This window comes from Heterodontus francisci, chromosome 40, assembly GCF_036365525.1.
Source record: "Heterodontus francisci isolate sHetFra1 chromosome 40, sHetFra1.hap1, whole genome shotgun sequence".
Lineage (NCBI taxonomy): Eukaryota > Metazoa > Chordata > Chondrichthyes > Heterodontiformes > Heterodontidae > Heterodontus > Heterodontus francisci.
In genome coordinates this window covers 16,820,317-16,837,587 of record NC_090410.1, presented here as the reverse complement: position 1 = coordinate 16,837,587, position 17,271 = coordinate 16,820,317, and the positions used below count along the sequence as shown (strand labels likewise).

The 17,271-nt window shown below is 44.9% G+C and overlaps 1 protein-coding gene across 1 annotated transcript in view; it reads right to left on the bottom strand.

Annotated features, from left to right (window-relative positions):
- Positions 1–17,271, bottom strand: part of LOC137353168 (ryanodine receptor 1-like) — a 535,610-nt gene that overhangs the window by 196,136 nt on the left and 322,203 nt on the right. The window contains exons 58-61 of the mRNA XM_068019216.1: positions 12,653–12,776; positions 11,930–12,045; positions 9,699–9,766; positions 5,194–5,315 (exon numbers count right to left, since the gene is read on the bottom strand). Coding sequence (XP_067875317.1) covers positions 5,194–5,315; positions 9,699–9,766; positions 11,930–12,045; positions 12,653–12,776 — 430 coding nt within the window. The remainder of the gene's footprint in view (positions 1–5,193; positions 5,316–9,698; positions 9,767–11,929; positions 12,046–12,652; positions 12,777–17,271) is intronic.

The following is a 17,271-nucleotide window of genomic DNA, read 5'->3' as shown; positions in this document are numbered from 1 at the left end:
AAAACTCTGCTGCCTGTGTCCCTGCTCACACCAAGTTCAGTTCACCCATCACCCCTGACGCGCTGTCCAACAGTGGCTCCCAATTAAGCAACGACTCAATTTTAAAATCTCATTCTTGTTTTCAAATTCCTCCATGACCGCACCCTTTCCTGTCTCTGTAATCTCCTCCAGCCCTACAACCCTCCGAGATATCTGCACTCTTCTAATTCTAGCCAGCTGACCATCCTCGATTTTAATTACTTCATAATTGGCGGCTGTGACTTTCAGCTGATATGGCCTTAAGCTCTGGAATTCCCTCCCTAAACCTCTCCACCTCTCTCTCCTCCTTTAAAATACTCCGTAAAATCTATCTCTTTGACCAAGCTTTGGCTATTGGCCCTAATATATGCTTACGTGACTTGGTGTCAGATTTTGTTTGATAGCATCTTGAGACTTTTACTATGTAAAAGGTCCTAGAATCATAGTCAATGGTACAGAAAGAGGCTATTCGGTGCCTTGACTCCATGCTGGCTCTCTGTAGAGCAACCCAATCTGTCCCATTTACCCATACTATCCCTGTAGCCCTGTAAGTTTATTTCCCTCAAGCTCTTATCAAATTTCCTTTTGAAATTATTTATCGTCTCCACTTCCACCACCCTTGTAGGCAACAGAGCAAACATATTTCAGATTTCTTTGAAGCAAACCACATCTAATATTTCCCTGTAACTATGATAATCTCACCATAAGCAACTTTTTTTTTTAAGCTTTCCTGCAACTACCACCCAGTGCAAAGAAATAATTTATCCTATTTGGAACATGGACAAACGTTTTCCCCAACAGTGAGAATAAATCTGAAAATCCTAAGTGCCAAGTATCCTCTTGGACCTTCTGAAGTTATAATAAATAACAGGAGATCTAAGAAATAACATACAGTGGACAGGTAGCTCTGAAACTGAGTTCTCAAGATCTAAAACATCACATTTTTATCATCCAGAGATCCATCTTTGGGTGCAAAAGATCCTGTTTGTGATCTTCTAATAGAAAGACAAAGTGTTTGGAGGACTAGGTGCCTGCTTAAGTAAATTATCTACAATCTACTTACCTTTCCAGGAATATATTAGATACGTAGGGTGAATTTGTCAGTCAAGTGACCCTTTTAGGTAACATGGGAAATTTGTGGTACGGCATTTAACGTACAGAAACAAAGTTTTGAAAACCTGTTTCAAGAAGGGCAATCATTAGCTAGCCTCATTTCAGGAAAAAAGGAATTAACATGCCTTGGATCAACTCAGCAGTTCAGGCAGCATCTGTGGAGAGAGTAACAGTTAACGTTTCAGGGCAATGATCTTTCAGCTGATGAAAGGTCATTGCCCTGAATCATTAACTCTGTTTTTCACTCCACAGCTGCTGCTGACCTGCCGAGTATTTCCAGAGTTTTCTGTTTTTTATTTCAGATTTCCAGCATCTGCAGTACTTTGCTTTTGTTTTGATGCTTTGGATCAACTTGTACTCTGGAGAGGTTCCCCATTCTTGAAGAAATACATCTAGGGTAAGGGACGACAAGGGACTACCAGCTGGATTCTTTGGAGAACCGTGCCTCATTTGGTCCATCATTGGCAAGCGTGAAGGCGGCATGATTCACCCTCATGAAACAGATCAACCGTACAAATTGAGCTAGAATAGGTATATGAAAAGAATAGCATGGGTGTTTAAATTCCTTGTACTTCTAAACTGCAAGGATTTTGTGATCTGATGAAAGAAAAAGAGAGGAAATTCTCTGACAGTGTCATAATCTCCAACTGAGTTTGTAACTTGCGCCGGAATTTTACCCTCAGCGGACGGGAGTCGTCCACCAACTGAAAAGTCAGTAGCGAACAAGCCTCTGCCCGGCCTGGAGATCCGGACCATACCTCATTGAGGCAGAAAGTCCTGCCTAATGGAGCAGACCCAGTAGCAACACTGGGAGCAGTAGCCACTGCTGGGACTGCAACCCAGCTGAAGATGGAAGATGTCGGTGAGCCCTGGAGACCAGGCAAGTTTTTGGGGCCTCGCCAGGGGCAATCTATCGGGCCCCGGTGATGCAAGGATGGTTGATTGGGGGGGACAGAGGGGGTGTTGGGCATTGGGAGTGGTTGGGGCATCGGGGGCAGCCCTCGGTTGGACACAGGGTGCCTGATCAGGAGGGCCCCCGCCCCCAGACTGTCGGAAAGCCGCCTGCTTTTAACAGGCGGCTTTTCTCAGGCCTGGGCCACCCGCCAGCCAAGGGTAAAATTCCTGTGGCAGCGGGCGGAGGCCCTTAAGTGGCCATTAAGTGGTCACTTAAGGGCCTTGATTGGCCTGGGGCAGGCAGTTTCTTGCCGCCGCCGCTCTGCGTAAACTGGAGGCGGTGGCAGGATTGGGTGGGGAAGGGCCTCCTGAGCCTCCCGCTCCATTGTACGCACCCCCCTCCCCCCCCACCACCATCCCGCTCTTTGGGGGCGTGTAAAATTCCAGACTTGGTTTCTCTGATCTTTGAATTTGAAGATGATTAAGTGCCGATTTATCTAGCTGTTGTGTTGAATATATTATGCATACTTTTGTATCTGCATCTAATTTTATTCTTTGATTTTTTACATGTCTGTAGTTTGTGTTTTCCTGATTTTAATTGATTATATGCCTAAATTCTACACTTTCTATATTACTGTTCATGTTAAGCTAAATTTCAGAATGTATATGGAGCTCATCTAATCAGGTACATCATCTTGGAAAACTTTGGCTGCAGGAATGGAACATGGTCCCAATTCATAGTCCCTCCACTAGACCTAAAGCCCAGCCTCAGCTTAATTTCTGTCCACGCCAGGCTCAACACCTACTACCTCACTAGACCATGAGGAAGAGCTTTGCTTCACCTTCAGCCTCAGCCCTGCCTGCACCTAAAATTTGGACACAGCTCCCTCATGAACTAACTCGACAGATCGCTCAAGCAAACTGTGGATGATGTACTGGTATAACTGTAAATTATAATGTTGCAGGGATGGGATTTTTTTCAAGATTAAAGCGCATAGCGTGTGTTAGGGTGTGGAAGGAGAAGGAGGAAGATCTGCTCCGTGTCCTGTTTGTAAAGATATTGCAAATATGCTCATGATTTCACTATAAAGAGTGAACAGAGGAAATATTCCCTCATGGAATGCTGACTTTTAGGCTAAATCCACATAGTGTTAAAGAGATCCACAGAAAAAGTGAAATAACCAGGAAAATGACAGGATTACTGGTACTCTGCAGTATCTGAGAGACACAGTACAGTACCAGCATATGCCATCCATAGTTTGGATTCCTGGAATGTCTGAGATGATGTTTGTCAAATTCAGTACTCGGTTTTCCAAGTGCATGAGTAAAAACTCATTTATTTTGATTAGTAATTCACCTGAGGATAACTATAGAAGCTCTTTTGCATATAATGTGTAATGAACAGAGATTTCACAGTAAAGCCTTTCATTAAATGGAGTAATAATGGATAGCTGGGAATGAGTACCAGGCAGAAATCCGAGTGGCCTCCTTCTGTACTGTAAATGATTCTATGGCCGAAATTTTATGTCAGGGCGGAGGTCCCACCCCACCAGCCAAAAAGTCGGAGGCAAGCCCACCTCCGCCGGGCCTGGAAGCCATGCTGTGATTTTACATTGCCCAGGCCCTTAATTGGCCTTGGGCGGGACTTCTGCCCCTCTGAGGCAGGAAGTCCTGCCTCCAAGAGCTGCTGGCCAATCAGCAGGCTGGCAGCTCTGTTCCAGTAGCGCTACCGGGAGCGGCAGCCACTGCTGGGATTGCACCCAGTGAGAGGCGCAGCAATGGAGGCGGCCCCAGAATAGAAGGAAGTGTGTGGGGAGAATCGGCTGGGCGCCAGCAAGGCGGTGGGGGAGGGTGGGGGGGTGAGGTACTCCAGCAGGGGTGGCTTGTGCCATGGGAGGGCCCCTCTGTGGCGCATATGGGGCCTGATCAGGAGGGCCCGCCTCCCATCCCGCAAGGAGGTTGCTAGGTTTAACTGGGAGGTCTGCTCAGCTGGGGAAGTGCCCATCCACCACTGGTAATACGCCAGCGGTGGCAGGAGGAGGCCTTTAAGTGGCAATGAATTGGCCACTGAAGGGCTTTAATTAGCCTGGGACTGGCGGGTTGTTTGTCATCTTCCCCATTAAAAATGCAGCAGGGGCGGGAAGGCGATGGGAATGGCACCCCCACTCCCCAACCCCCCACCTCACTCCCGGTAGGGGAGGGGTGTAAAATTCCAGCCTATGATGCTATGATAAAGTGTTCAGATGATGTCAAACCACAAGAACACCCTCCAGCAATTAATAATCATATTCTGCATCCTAAGAGAATACAGACTATAAATTACAAATTTATCCAATTTACAGTTAGGAGAGAATGTTTTTTTTTTGTTCTGTGGGTGGTTGAGTAGGAGGAGAGGGTTAAGGTAGACAACATGCGCCCCAAACATCTCATACATGATATAATCCTACTGGAAGATTACTGATCAACATGTAACCAATGCTAGTTTATTAAGATAGACTTTGTAGTTAAATACTTAAAACTGTGGAGTGCATTGCAAAATATGAATAGTAGATTCAATCACAACCTGCTTCTGTAAAAATGTATTGTGCGTCATATTAGTCAAATTTAGTTGCAACTAGTTTCCATTTTTTTTCCAAATCAACCATGGCAATTCTATTTTAGGCTGCATTTACACTATAACTATAGCATCAATGTAAAGCAGATTCATTTCAAATCACATTAAACTTGTAATCTGAATCTGGAGTCAGTTGAGGTATACATGTAGAACTTGAATGATCAAGTTGAGAATCTGGAAGCTTTGTAGTTCAAGCATTTGTTTTACTTCCAATTGTTCAAGTTTCAGGCTATTAAAATCTGGAACCTTCATGACAACCTCTGGAGAGATTGATCAATTTTGAACCCATTTGCCAGATCAAATGATCAAAACTGGTGAAAGCAAATTGCCATGGACTGACTCCAGTTGCAAGTTACTGTTACAGTTGGAATGCAGTGCAGTATCAAGAACTAAAGTGGTTTGTTGAGTCAATGTGATAGTTGAAGGAGGCTCTAAAGAAAAGGGATTTAGAAAGAAATGTTAATACATTATTAGCCTCTATGATTCAATGTTTATTTAGCTGACTGAAAAATTAATACTGTTGTGTAATTTGCATTATCACCTATAGCACATACCTGGCTATCATTTCCTTCTCTTTGTTTGAGGAATGCCCTCCACTGCCCAAGAGTTGAGCTGGAGTTGATAGGAAGTATAAGCAATGATTCTTGAAGTTTTGATTTATCAAAGGGAGTAAAATCTGAAGAACAAAAATGAATGCATTAGAGACTTAAGAGTTCCAATACGGAAATGCCGTTTTCATGAGCTAAGCAATTAGTTGACTATTCAATGCATCATTCAATATGTTTCCAACAGCGGATGAACTACTACATCTTCTACATATCACTGCACTCAAATACTATCATGCAGGACACTTGCAGTAAAAACGTTATGCAATGTTTGCTCTATGTAAATAGTCACTTAGTACCACTGTAACTATTTCTGCTGATTTTAAGGATCTTGCTTTATTGGCCATAAAGCAGGTTTGTGCAAATAAGTTTTAGATCTGTTTTTAAAGTATTGTCAATCATTTAACTGTATGAACCATCTACTGACATTGGTCAAAAGTTTTCACTTTGGGTGCAATTGGTACTCTGGGTGCAAATTGCTCTAGATTTCAGAAATTTCTCCTCAAACTCGTTTAGATATCGACAAATACAAAATTTTGCACTTTTGAACATAGTTTTTAAAAGTGTTTCTCACATTGAAAAAAGATTCCTTGATATGTTTAAGAATGGCAATGTAGTGCAATTTTATTAATACAAAAAGTAAGCATTTTTAATCAGAGTCTAGTCCAGTCACCTGATTTTAAGTAAGTAACCTGAATAACTGAAAATGACAAAAAGAATCTATGAAGAATTATTTACTAGTTACATTTGTGTACAGTATTCAGTTTCTAAGTAAATAAAAAAAATGTTTTTAAGAAGTGTCCATTAGTGACCTTTTGCCTAAAAAAAACCTTAATTTTAAGCGCCTCCTTGAAGACCTGCAAATAGGCGGAATTTATAGAAACTCGTAATGGTGATGTAATGCAATTTGGGAATGTGGTCAGTTTTGTGGCGGGGCTGCCGGTTTAGAGTCATAAAGAGATACAGCACTGAAACAGGCCCTTCGGCCCACCGAGTCTGTGCCGACCAACAACCATCCATTTATACTAATCCTACATTAATCCCATATTCCCTACTACATCCCCATCATTCTCCGACCACATACCTATACTAGGGGGAATTTACAATGGCCAATTTACCTATCAACCTGCAAGTCTTTGGCTGTGGGAGGAAACCGGAGCACCTTGTGGAAACCCACGCGGTCACAGGGAGAACTTACAAACTCCGCACAGGCAGTACCCAGAACTGAACCCAGGTCGCTGGAGCTGTGAGGCTGCAGTGCTAACCACTGCGCCACTGTGCCCCCCGTGCCCCTGGACCAAACGACCGACCACCCACCCCCACTTCTGGACTGGCCCCGGTGGGACCCTGGTTTGGTGCGTGAAATTTTTTCAACAAATGCATAAACTCTATTTGCACTGGATGCAATTTGTGCTCGAAACGGCTCAATCTTTTGCACTAATTTGCCCGATTTCAGGTAAATTGCACTGAAAAAGCCTGCACAACCAAATAGAAACTCCTATCCATTATATGCAAGACACTGGGCTGGATTTTGTGTAGGGGTAGGGGGGCTGGGCTGAAAAGACGGGGGGTGGAGGTTGGCCGCCTCTGCATTTTTAAGCCCCCGGAGCAATCTTCCAGTTTTTTTTGGGTCAATGTTTTAGGAGGCGGGAACCCGTCCCTTTTCAAGACTTTACAGGGATAGGAATCCCACCTCTAAGAGCTGCCAATCAATCAGAGGGTCGACAGCTCAGCAGTGCCTCTGGGAGCGGTGACCACTGCCGGTACTGCAGAGGCCTCGGACACAGACCCAGCACTGGAATCCCGGAACACAGGTAGGTGAGGCAGGGTCCCACGAAGGCCAGTCCAGAAGTGGGGGTGGGTGGTCAGTCGTTCGGACCAGGGCAGGGGATCCCAGGGGGTACAGCTGTCCCTGGAAGGATGGGGGGGGGGGGGGGTCCTCCGTGGGCCACAAATTGCTAACAAAGGAGGGGAAATCCCGCCCCCCACCAAAAGCCTGCAGGGAGGGCACCTCAGTTGACAAGGCATCCTCCGCATGCGGCAGCAACTTCCCCGGTAAGATCCCGGTGGTGGCGGGAGGAGCCCTTAATTGGCTGTTAATAGACCACTTAAGAGCCTCAATTGGCCTCTGGGTGGGAAGGTCGTTGTCAGCCTATTCCGCTCCTGGTAAGACCAGAACTGGGAATCCTGGCATCGGGTTCTCTGATGGACAGTTCTGCTCCAATTCTCTGGCCAGCCCCTGCCACGAAACCCGCTTTCTCGACAAGCATAAGAACCAGCCTGAGTGCTCATTATTCAGAATCTGAACAATATTGACAATGATTCCCCAGTTTTGAACACTTAACAATTTCAGTAATTGGCAGCATAATTAATTGTACTAGGCAATTTGGGGCATCAATTTCTCAGAGATGTGCCAGATCTAAATTAGATTGTCAGTTCTACTCTCCTGCTGGATCATCGAGCACTTAGATAAAGAACCCAGCACAAGTGGCATGGTCTCACTGTTCACTCTCCAGCTGACCCCTCAGGTGCTTGTCACGATGGTGGGAGGATACAGAAATAGGTGATCTCCTCATCTGCAGCGGCAACACAACCTGCTGGAGCCCTCTTAGGACTCAGAGGTCCTTGAATGAGGGCCACCTCAGTCTCCACGTTACCACAGCGTAACCAAGAGGCAATATCATCCCTGGCCCTCAGGAAGCATCAGAAGAGGTCTAAGAATAGCACGGAGGTGCACCAGAGTAGGCACATTGGGTATAAAACACCTGCTGTAAATATTAAAACCACTTTAATATGAAGTCCAGTGTTCTGAGATATGTCTTTTTTTTAATGCTTGAGCAATACTTTGGGTCACTTTGCAATGGGACACATAGGGCTGAATTTTATCAGCGCACTCCATGGCAGCATGATGTGAAAGCAATGGCTTTCTGACATTTAAGTGCTGCCGCCAAGCACCCGCGATATTACGCGCAGGGGCTCGTTTAAATAGAGGGGCTGGAGCAGCCGCCCCCGATGATGTAGAGGAGGCAGCCGCCACATCCCCGGCAATGGCGTCCAGTGCCACCGCACAGCCGCCGGCGCTATTTTTATAGGGCTTCAAGACCTTCAGTGCAATCCCACTGCCGGAGTTGGAGGCTCCATGCCTCAAAGAGGGGCTCTTGGGCAGGGAAGACCACCACCGTAGCCCCATGGCCGCTTGTCCGGTCCCTCTGATTTTTAATTTTTCACTTACCTGATCAAGGATGCCTGTCATCCTTAATTGGGTGGCAAGCCCAAAGGTGGCTAATTAGGAGGTACCTCCAGGAGATTGCTGAGCCGGTCCCATTTCTGACAAGTGTGGGCTCGGACCCCCATTTAGTTCAGATTTTGGGGTCCCGAATTCCAAGGTTAATTTCGGCCCAGAAATCCAAGGCTCAACCACTTTCTGGTTTGGCAAGTCATGCAGGTAACTTAGCTCTTTTTTCATCAAGCTTAGTCAGGTGAAATTCTGGTGTAAATGTTGGAATTTCTGGCACAGCAGCTTTTGCTGTGATTATCCTGTCATCTGCAAACATGCATTACTGCAGGGCTGGTGCATCTTCTGCTGACAACCACTTCCATTGGAATTTAATGTGAATTTTAGAATGGCTGCAACTGTATCCAACTTATGCCCCAAGGAGTAGAATTTCCAGAGATTTTTCTGAACACCTACTGTGACTTCAGTGGGAGATCAGTGGTACCTTGGAAAACATTTATGCCATTTCTACAGGGCTTCCATCAAAGTTACAGCAGACGATCAGAAATTTCCGCACAGAACCTAGTGATGAAAATTTTCCTGTCCTACATATGCTCTTCAAAACCTTAGAATTTCAGGCACTAGGGGGTGAAACTAGTTGACACAGTAGCATGAAACGGGCTTGTAGCCAACCGGCAGCCTGTTAAACACTGCATCAGCTTTCATTTTGCATTGATTTGGAAAATATTGCTAAGATTTTAAATTTCAAACCACGTAAAAGCAACAGTGAGTCTAGGAAATGTGTCTCCAGAAAGAGTTTGAACTATCGTTCTGTGAACTTGAGTGGAAAGAAGACTGGGCACAGTGAACTGCCAATTCGCCACAAGCCTGGTTCGTACTTCTGGGGTAGACCAATTTCATCCCTTATGTTCTTGTTTAGGTTATGTAATAACTTTGTAGTTTACATACAATCAGAACATTATGGTGGAACCCAGTTATGCTGGAACTCTTTTGCACTGCACTGTAGCAAAATGGTGTGTAGCTGCAGAGTGTGGCACTGGTTGGAACACTAGAAAGAGTTGATCCTGTCCTGCTGTAAGGCAGTCTCTAATTTAATTAAATACCCTTTTAATCCAAAACACATTCTAGTTTATTACTTACCACACAAATATGATGCCCCACTGGGCTCATCTCTACTGCTATTGTAATTAGCTCTAGATGAAGAAACTCCTAGAATTACCTTTGCAAAGAACTTGATTTCCTGCTCATGAGGAGATTTCTCAACTCTTCCACTACTTACAACAGCCTCTGCATTGTTGAAAAAAAGAGATAAAATTGGAAGGAAACACTGACAATTGTCTTTAAAAATGAACTCAGTGCTCAGATAACAATTGAATCCAACTTATAATAAATATTTGTTGAATGTGACGACTTTGTGTGCTTTTGTTATTTTTTTTTTTGAACAGTACCATTCTCCACACAACACTGAATAGTAAACCCCAGTCATTAACCAACCATCATCAAACTTTGATGTCCTGTTGCAATATCATCCGTAACTGTCTTTTCTCAAGTGGTATATAAAGAAATATAGAGTAGTTACAACACAGAAACAGGCCATTCCCTGTGCCAGTGCTTACCCTCCATATAAGCAAACAGTTCCAATTACCTGCCCTGTTCCCCTATCCCTTCATTGCTTTTTGCTTCATTCATCAATCCGACCGAATCTTTAATGTTGACATACTTTCTCCCTTAATCATTGATATTCCTGGAAGTGAATCCGACTGCCTCACAACTCTCTGTGCAAAGAAGAGTTTCTCCTGCATTCTGTACTAAATCTCTTAGTTATTGTGTATCTTGTTTTGATTCCTACATCCAAACCACTGAAATACAGTGAATAGAACTTGTCCCAGAATGGAACCCTATAGGATACCACTACCCACTTTCAAATACTCTGGAAAAACAGTCCTTTATTTCATTTCTTTCTTCTAGCCAATTTTAAAATCAATGAGCTATCCTCCCCCAATTCCATACCCTTTAATCTTCTCTAGTTATCGCCCATTTAGTACCTTATCAAAGGCTTTCTAAAGTTCATGTACACTACAGCTGCTGCCATTTCCTCCATTTATTATCTGTTACCTCCCCAAAGAATTCAGGAGGTTTATCAAGCACAGCTGACCTTTTTGAAAATAGAGCTGCTACTTCTTTTTTCTCTTCGTTTAATATGTGGTAATTTCATAATTATTTAAAAATGGATACCAGTCAATCTACAGCCCTCCGGCATACATCTGCACTAAATATCTGAAATATAGGGCCTTGGCAATTTGTTCTCTTCTTCATGAAGATTCTGTGTGCCACCAGTGTCTTGTTCAGTAATCATTTAATAGCTGAATTATTTTAATTGATCCTCAGACGCGATCATTCTTTAATGATTAAGAGATACCAATTCTCATGGATAATGCTGAGAGAGTTTTCCTCTGTTGTGTTTAGCTTCTATAGCTGTGCTCATTTCTAGTTTCCTGTTTATATCTCTCATAATCTTTTGCCACCAATTTTAGGTTCCTGTATTCCCTCATTGTTCTCCCTCAAAGCTTTGTAGAGTTTAGTTTAGTTTAGAGATACAGCACTGAAACAGGCCCTTCGGCCCACCGAGTCTGTGCCGACCATCAACCACCCATTTATACTAATCCTACACTAATTCCATATTCCTACCACATCCCCACCACCTACCTATACTAGGGGCAATTGCTAATGGCCAATTTACCTATCAACCTGCAAGCCTTTGGCATGTGGGAGGAAACCGGAGCACCCGGAGGAAACCCACGCAGACACAGGGAGAACTTGCAAACTCCACACAGGCAGTACCCAGAATTGAACCCGGGTCGCTGGAGCTGTGAGGCTGCGGTGCTAACCACTGCGCCACTGTGCCGCCCATTGTTTGCATTGTCTTACTAACTCATGCAGGGTCGCATTTTTTCAAAATGTACATATCAGTCCTTGGTATGCAAGTATCCTGCATCCTCAAGATTATATCCTTAAAGGTTTGCCTTCAACTCCGGTTTTTTTGGGGCAAATCCGTAATCAGCCACACACTACAAAACAGAATACTTCCTAATATCTAAAATAATTATTTAATACATGCCTCCTAGATTCACCATTCCTATCTCAACTGGACAGAATCCTCAACCATACATCCTCCATAACAATAACCTCAATCATATATCCTTCATATCAAAAAGTTCAACTAGTATTTCTTTAAAGAAAATAGCTCTAATTCCCTAACCCCACCCTGATAAACAAGAGCCTAAACATTTTGGTCACCTTCTCTACGGCTCTTCAGGGCCTCTCTATCCCCCCATGATGTGTGGGATGAAAACTGAATGCCATACTCTGAGTGCTCATGTACCAAAGCTAATGTATTTTATTACACAATAATACATGAATATGAATAAATAGTCACTTCACCAGTTATACCTATATGAGCAACAAACTCTTGAGCTATGTCCAACCATTGCAATAATTTCTTCAGAAAGCCATAGGCAAATCTCTTCTCAATTGAGGATGTGTCCAGTTCCATATCCTTCAAACCTCTAGAAAAGATTTTTAAAAACTTGTTACTTTACACACATCAGTATTAAGTGTTCATACAACAAAACTGTTTCAAAATCATGGATTTTTCTTTGTCCCTCAGCCTCCTGCTCCAACAGGCTCCCTTTTCCTCCAGGCTCTTGGAATAGAATACTCTGCAGCTACTCCCACATTTCCCTCTACAACTCTATGAGGCCCACTACCTGCTCCTTTAGCCCTCTCTCTCTCCTGAGTGCTCAACTTTCCTTGGCCAGTACTCCTACCAGTTGTACCAAGTAGCCTCAGCCACTGCTCAAATCAGCACAATCCATCAGTCACCTACTGATGGATACGCACAATGAAATGCTTGGTGCATTGGGAAGCCTGCAGTTAATGTCAAGGTGCAAGGAGGAGTTCAACAAAGCTTGCAGCCTATCTTTTCCAGCACAGAAGAGGTGGCCAATTCCGTTTGCACACTTGTGGACCCAACCATGATGTAGTCTGATTGCTGAAGTCACAGATTCCTCTGCAACACGAGCAGCAGCCACCCACTATCTGAGTGCCAGATTCACTATATATAAAAAAAAGATAATTGATACATTTTGCTTCATTTGGTTGCAGCTCATTTACCTTGTTACAGCATAGCCGTGCATCTGCAAGAATTTGAGCAACTCGTGAGCTTTCTCCCTGTCTCGAGCTTTCTCTTTAGCAGTCAGTGTATCATATGGGACCAAAAGTGGATGGGCTCCTCCACCTTACAAAAACAAAGGAAGAAAGTTAGAAATGGAGAGTAGATGCAATAGAATCAAAGATAGCCAGCTGAAAGACAGATCTGAAAAACAGTTACAAAAACATTGTAAATCAAATGACAAATGGTGGTGCTAAGGAAGCACCATATTCATGACAACTCGGAACATATAAGTGGACAGAACGGGCAATGCACTTCTAATGTTTCAAAACAAACATAGCACACTAGCATGCAGAACATGGTCCTGGACTGCAAAGCCATTTTATCTGGACTACCCCATCAGGTGAAACAGGATGAATGCACTGAGTTGCTGTTTGTGGGCTGGAGGGAGGCCAGGGGTTTTTTTTTTGGGGGGGGGGGGGGGTGGGAAGGGGAGAAAGAGGGGTAGAAATGTGTGTCAGGCAGTAGTGCAAAACGGGAAGTATCAGATTGGTCACCCATTATACACAGCACCTGATATTTAATTCCACTGACTGCAATGGAACCGAATATCGGGTGCTACATATTGCAACCTGTCAATGAAGGGGCGCCATCATCATCAGCCTCCTTGGCCATTGTGACTGAGGGAACATCTATGTAACAGGGCTCAGTGATGGAGGCTGTCCCTGCATTGATGCCGGTAGCAGCCCCTGGAAGTGCTCCCACTGGCACCTCGACAACGAGGCAGGAACCACGTGCCTCTCAGCCGCAAGCAGACACAAGTGAGCATGCTGCTTCCACCTCATCCAAGGTCACAAGTGGAGCACCACATAGAAATGTTGAGATCTGAGGCCAAGGCATTGGGTAGCGCACTGCGTGGGTCACTGAGGTTTGCTTCACCTGTAAATGTGCACTTCTCTTTATTAACACTATGTCAATATTAACATGGCACTAGACGTGTGAGCTTCCATTTTTTAATGACGAGACAGAAAAAGAGAGAGGTGGTGAAGGGAAGCCAGGGGTCCTTGTGGGGGGCTATGAAACCTCTGGACAGATGTGCATCATTCATTGGCAGTAAGAATGGATTATACAAGGCTGTGTCTTCAATGGAAGTATTCTCACAGGCAGCTCAAAGTGAGTTTCAGTCTCCTGTGACACTGGTTCTCTGACATTGCCAGGTAGCTCTGTTTCTGGCAGTAGATTCCTATGCGGAGGTGATGGCCTCTGTTGCCTTCCTGCCCCTCATGCTTCTCCTCCACCCTCCTTATGCTGGGGCCCTGCCTCTCCTGTGGCGGATGTTGCTCCTCATCGCCACTAGATCCAAAATGTGGACAGTCGAGCTCCCATTGCCAGCTGCTGCCTTCCTTGCATTCATCTAGAATGTCTGGAAACCTTACTCCCTCTTTTTTTTTAGAATTAGAACATTACAGCGCAGTACAGGCCCTTCGGCCCTCGATGTTGCGCCGACCATCTGACCTACACTATTCCATTTTCATCCATATGTCTATCCAATGACCACTTAAATGCCCTTAAAGTTGGCGAGTCTACTACTGTTGCAGGCAGGGCGTTCCACGCCCCTACTACTCTCTGCGTAAAGAAACTACCTCTGACATCTGTCCTATATCTTTCACCCCTCAACTTAAAGCTATGTCCCCTCGTGTTTGCCATCACCATCCGAGGAAAAAGACTCTCACTATCCACCCTATCTGACCCTCTGATTATCTTGTATGTCTCTATTAAGTCACCTCTCCTCCTCCTTCTCTCTAACGAAAACAACCCCAAGTCCCTCAGCCTTTCCTCGTAAGACCTTCCCTCCATACCAGGCAACATCCTAGTAAATCTCCTCTGCACCCTTTCCAAAGCTTCCACATCCTTCCTATAATGCGGTGACCAGAACTGCACGCAATACTCAAGGTGCGGCCTCACCAGAGTTTTGTACAGCTGCATCATGACCTCGTGGCTCCGAAACTCGATCCCCCTACTAATAAAAGCTAACACACCATATGCCTTCTTAACAGCCCTATTAACCTGGGTAGCAACTTTCAGGGATTTATGTACCTGGACACCAAGATCTCTCTGCTCATCTACACTACCAAGAATCTTCCCATCAGCCCAGTACTCTGCATTGCTGTTACTCCTTCCAAAGTGAATCACCTCACACTTCTCCGCATTAAACTCCATTTGCCATCTCTCGGCCCAGCTCTGCAGCCTATCTATGTCCCTCTGTACCCTACAACACCCTTCGACACTATCCACAACTCCACCGACCTTCGTGTCATCCGCAAATTTACTAACCCACCCTTCTACACCCTCTTCCAGGTCATTTATAAAAATGACAAACAGCAGTGGCCCCAAAACAGAACCTTGCGGTACACCACTAGTAACTAAACTCCAGGATGAACATTTGCCATCAACCACCACCCTCTGTCTTCTTTCAGCTAGCCAATTTCTGATCCAAAGCTCTAAATCACCTTCAACCCCATACTTCCGTATTTTCTGCAATAGCCTACCGTGGGGAACCTTATCAAACGCCTTACTGAAATCCATATACACCACATCCACGGCTTTACCCTCATCCACCTGTTTGGTCACCTTCTCGAAAAACTCAATAAGGTTTGTGAGGCACGACCTACCTTTCACAAAACCGTGCTGACTATCGCAAATGAACTTATTCTTTTCAAGATGATTATAAATCCTATCTCTTATAACCTTTTCCAACATTTTACCCACAACCGAAGTAAGGCTCACAGGTCTATAATTACCAGGGCTGTCTCTACTCCCCTTCTTGAACAAGGGGACAACATTTGCTATCCTCCAGTCTTCCGGCACTACTCCTGTCGACAATGACGACATAAAGATCAACAACAACGGCTCTGCAATCTCCTCCCTGGCTTCCCAGAGAATCCTAGGATAAATCCCATCTGGCCCAGGGGACTTATCTATTTTCACACTTTCCAAAATTGCTAACACCTCCTCCTTGTGAATCTCAATCCCATCTAGCCTAGTAGGCTGTATCTCAGTAATCTCCTCGGCAACATTTTCTTTTTCTACTGTAAATACTGACGAAAAATATTCATTTAACGCTTCATCTATCTCCTCTGATTCCGCACACAACTTCCCACTACTATCCTTGATTGGCCCTGTTCTAATTCTTATCATTCTTTTATTCCTGATATACCTATAGAAAGCCTTAGGGTTTTCTTTGATCCTATCCGCCAATGACTTCTCGTGTCCTCTCCTTGCTCTTCTTAGCCCTCCCTTTAGATCCTTCCTGGCTAGCTTGTAACTCTCAAGTGCCCTAACTGAGCCTTCACGTCTCATCCTAACATAAGCCGCCCTCTTCCTCTTGACAAGCGCTTCAACTTCTTGAGTAAACCACGGCTCCCTCGCTCGACAACTTCCTCCCTGCCTGACAGGTACATACTTATCAAGGACACGCATTAGCTGCTCCTTGAATAAGCTCCACATTTCGTTTGTGCCCATCCCCTGCAGTTTCCTTCCCCATCCTACACATCCTAAATCTTGCCTAATCGCGTCATAATTTCCTTTCCCCCAGCTATAATTCTTGCCCTGCGGTATATACCTGTCCCTGCCCATCGCTAAGGTAAACCTAACCGAATTGTGATCACTATCACCAAAGTGCTCACCTACATCTAAATCGAACACCTGGCCGGGTTCATTACCCAGTACCTAATCCAATGTGGCATCGCCCCTGGTTGGCCTGTCCACACACTGTGTCAGAAAACCCTCCTGCACACACTGGACAAAAACAGACCCATCTAAAGTACTCGAACTATAGTATTTCCAGTCAATATTTGGAAAGTTAAAGTCCCCCATAACCACTACCCTGTTACTCTCGCTCCTGTCAAGAATCATCTTCGCTATCCTTTCCTCTACATCTCTGGAACTATTCGGAGGTCTATAGAAAACTCCCAACAGGGTGACCTCTCCTCTCCTGTTTCTAACCTCGGCCCATACTACCTCAGTAGACGAGTCCTCAAACGTCCTTTCTGCCGCTGTAATACTCTCCTTGATTAACAATGCCACACCCCCCCCCCCCCCTCTTTTACCCTCTTCTCTGTTCTTACTGAAACATCTAAATCCCGGAACCTGCAACATCCATTCCTGCCCCTGCTCTACCCATGTCTCTGAAATGGCCACAACATCAGGATCCCAGGTACCAACCCATGCTGCAAGCTCACCCACCTTATTCCGGATGCTCCTGGCGTTGAAGTAGACACACTTTAAACCAAGTTCTTGCTCGCCAGTGCCCTCTTGCGTCCCTGTAACCTTATCCCCTACCTCACTACTCTCAACAGCCTGTACACTGGAACTACAATTTAGGTTCCCATTCCCCTGCTGATTTACTTCTTATTCCCCAGCGATGCCAGGAGGGTGATGACTCCCTGTACTGCCCAAACGCCTTTTGACCACTCTTCCCGCAACCTGTGCGCACCTGATGGCGGAGTGCCCTTCTCAGACGTGGTCCCTTTTACGAACCCACCTAATTTCAGAGGTCAGCCATGACTGGCTCTCTGCTGTGTTGCTGCCTCCACACACCTGGTCTGCTTCTGACCCAGTG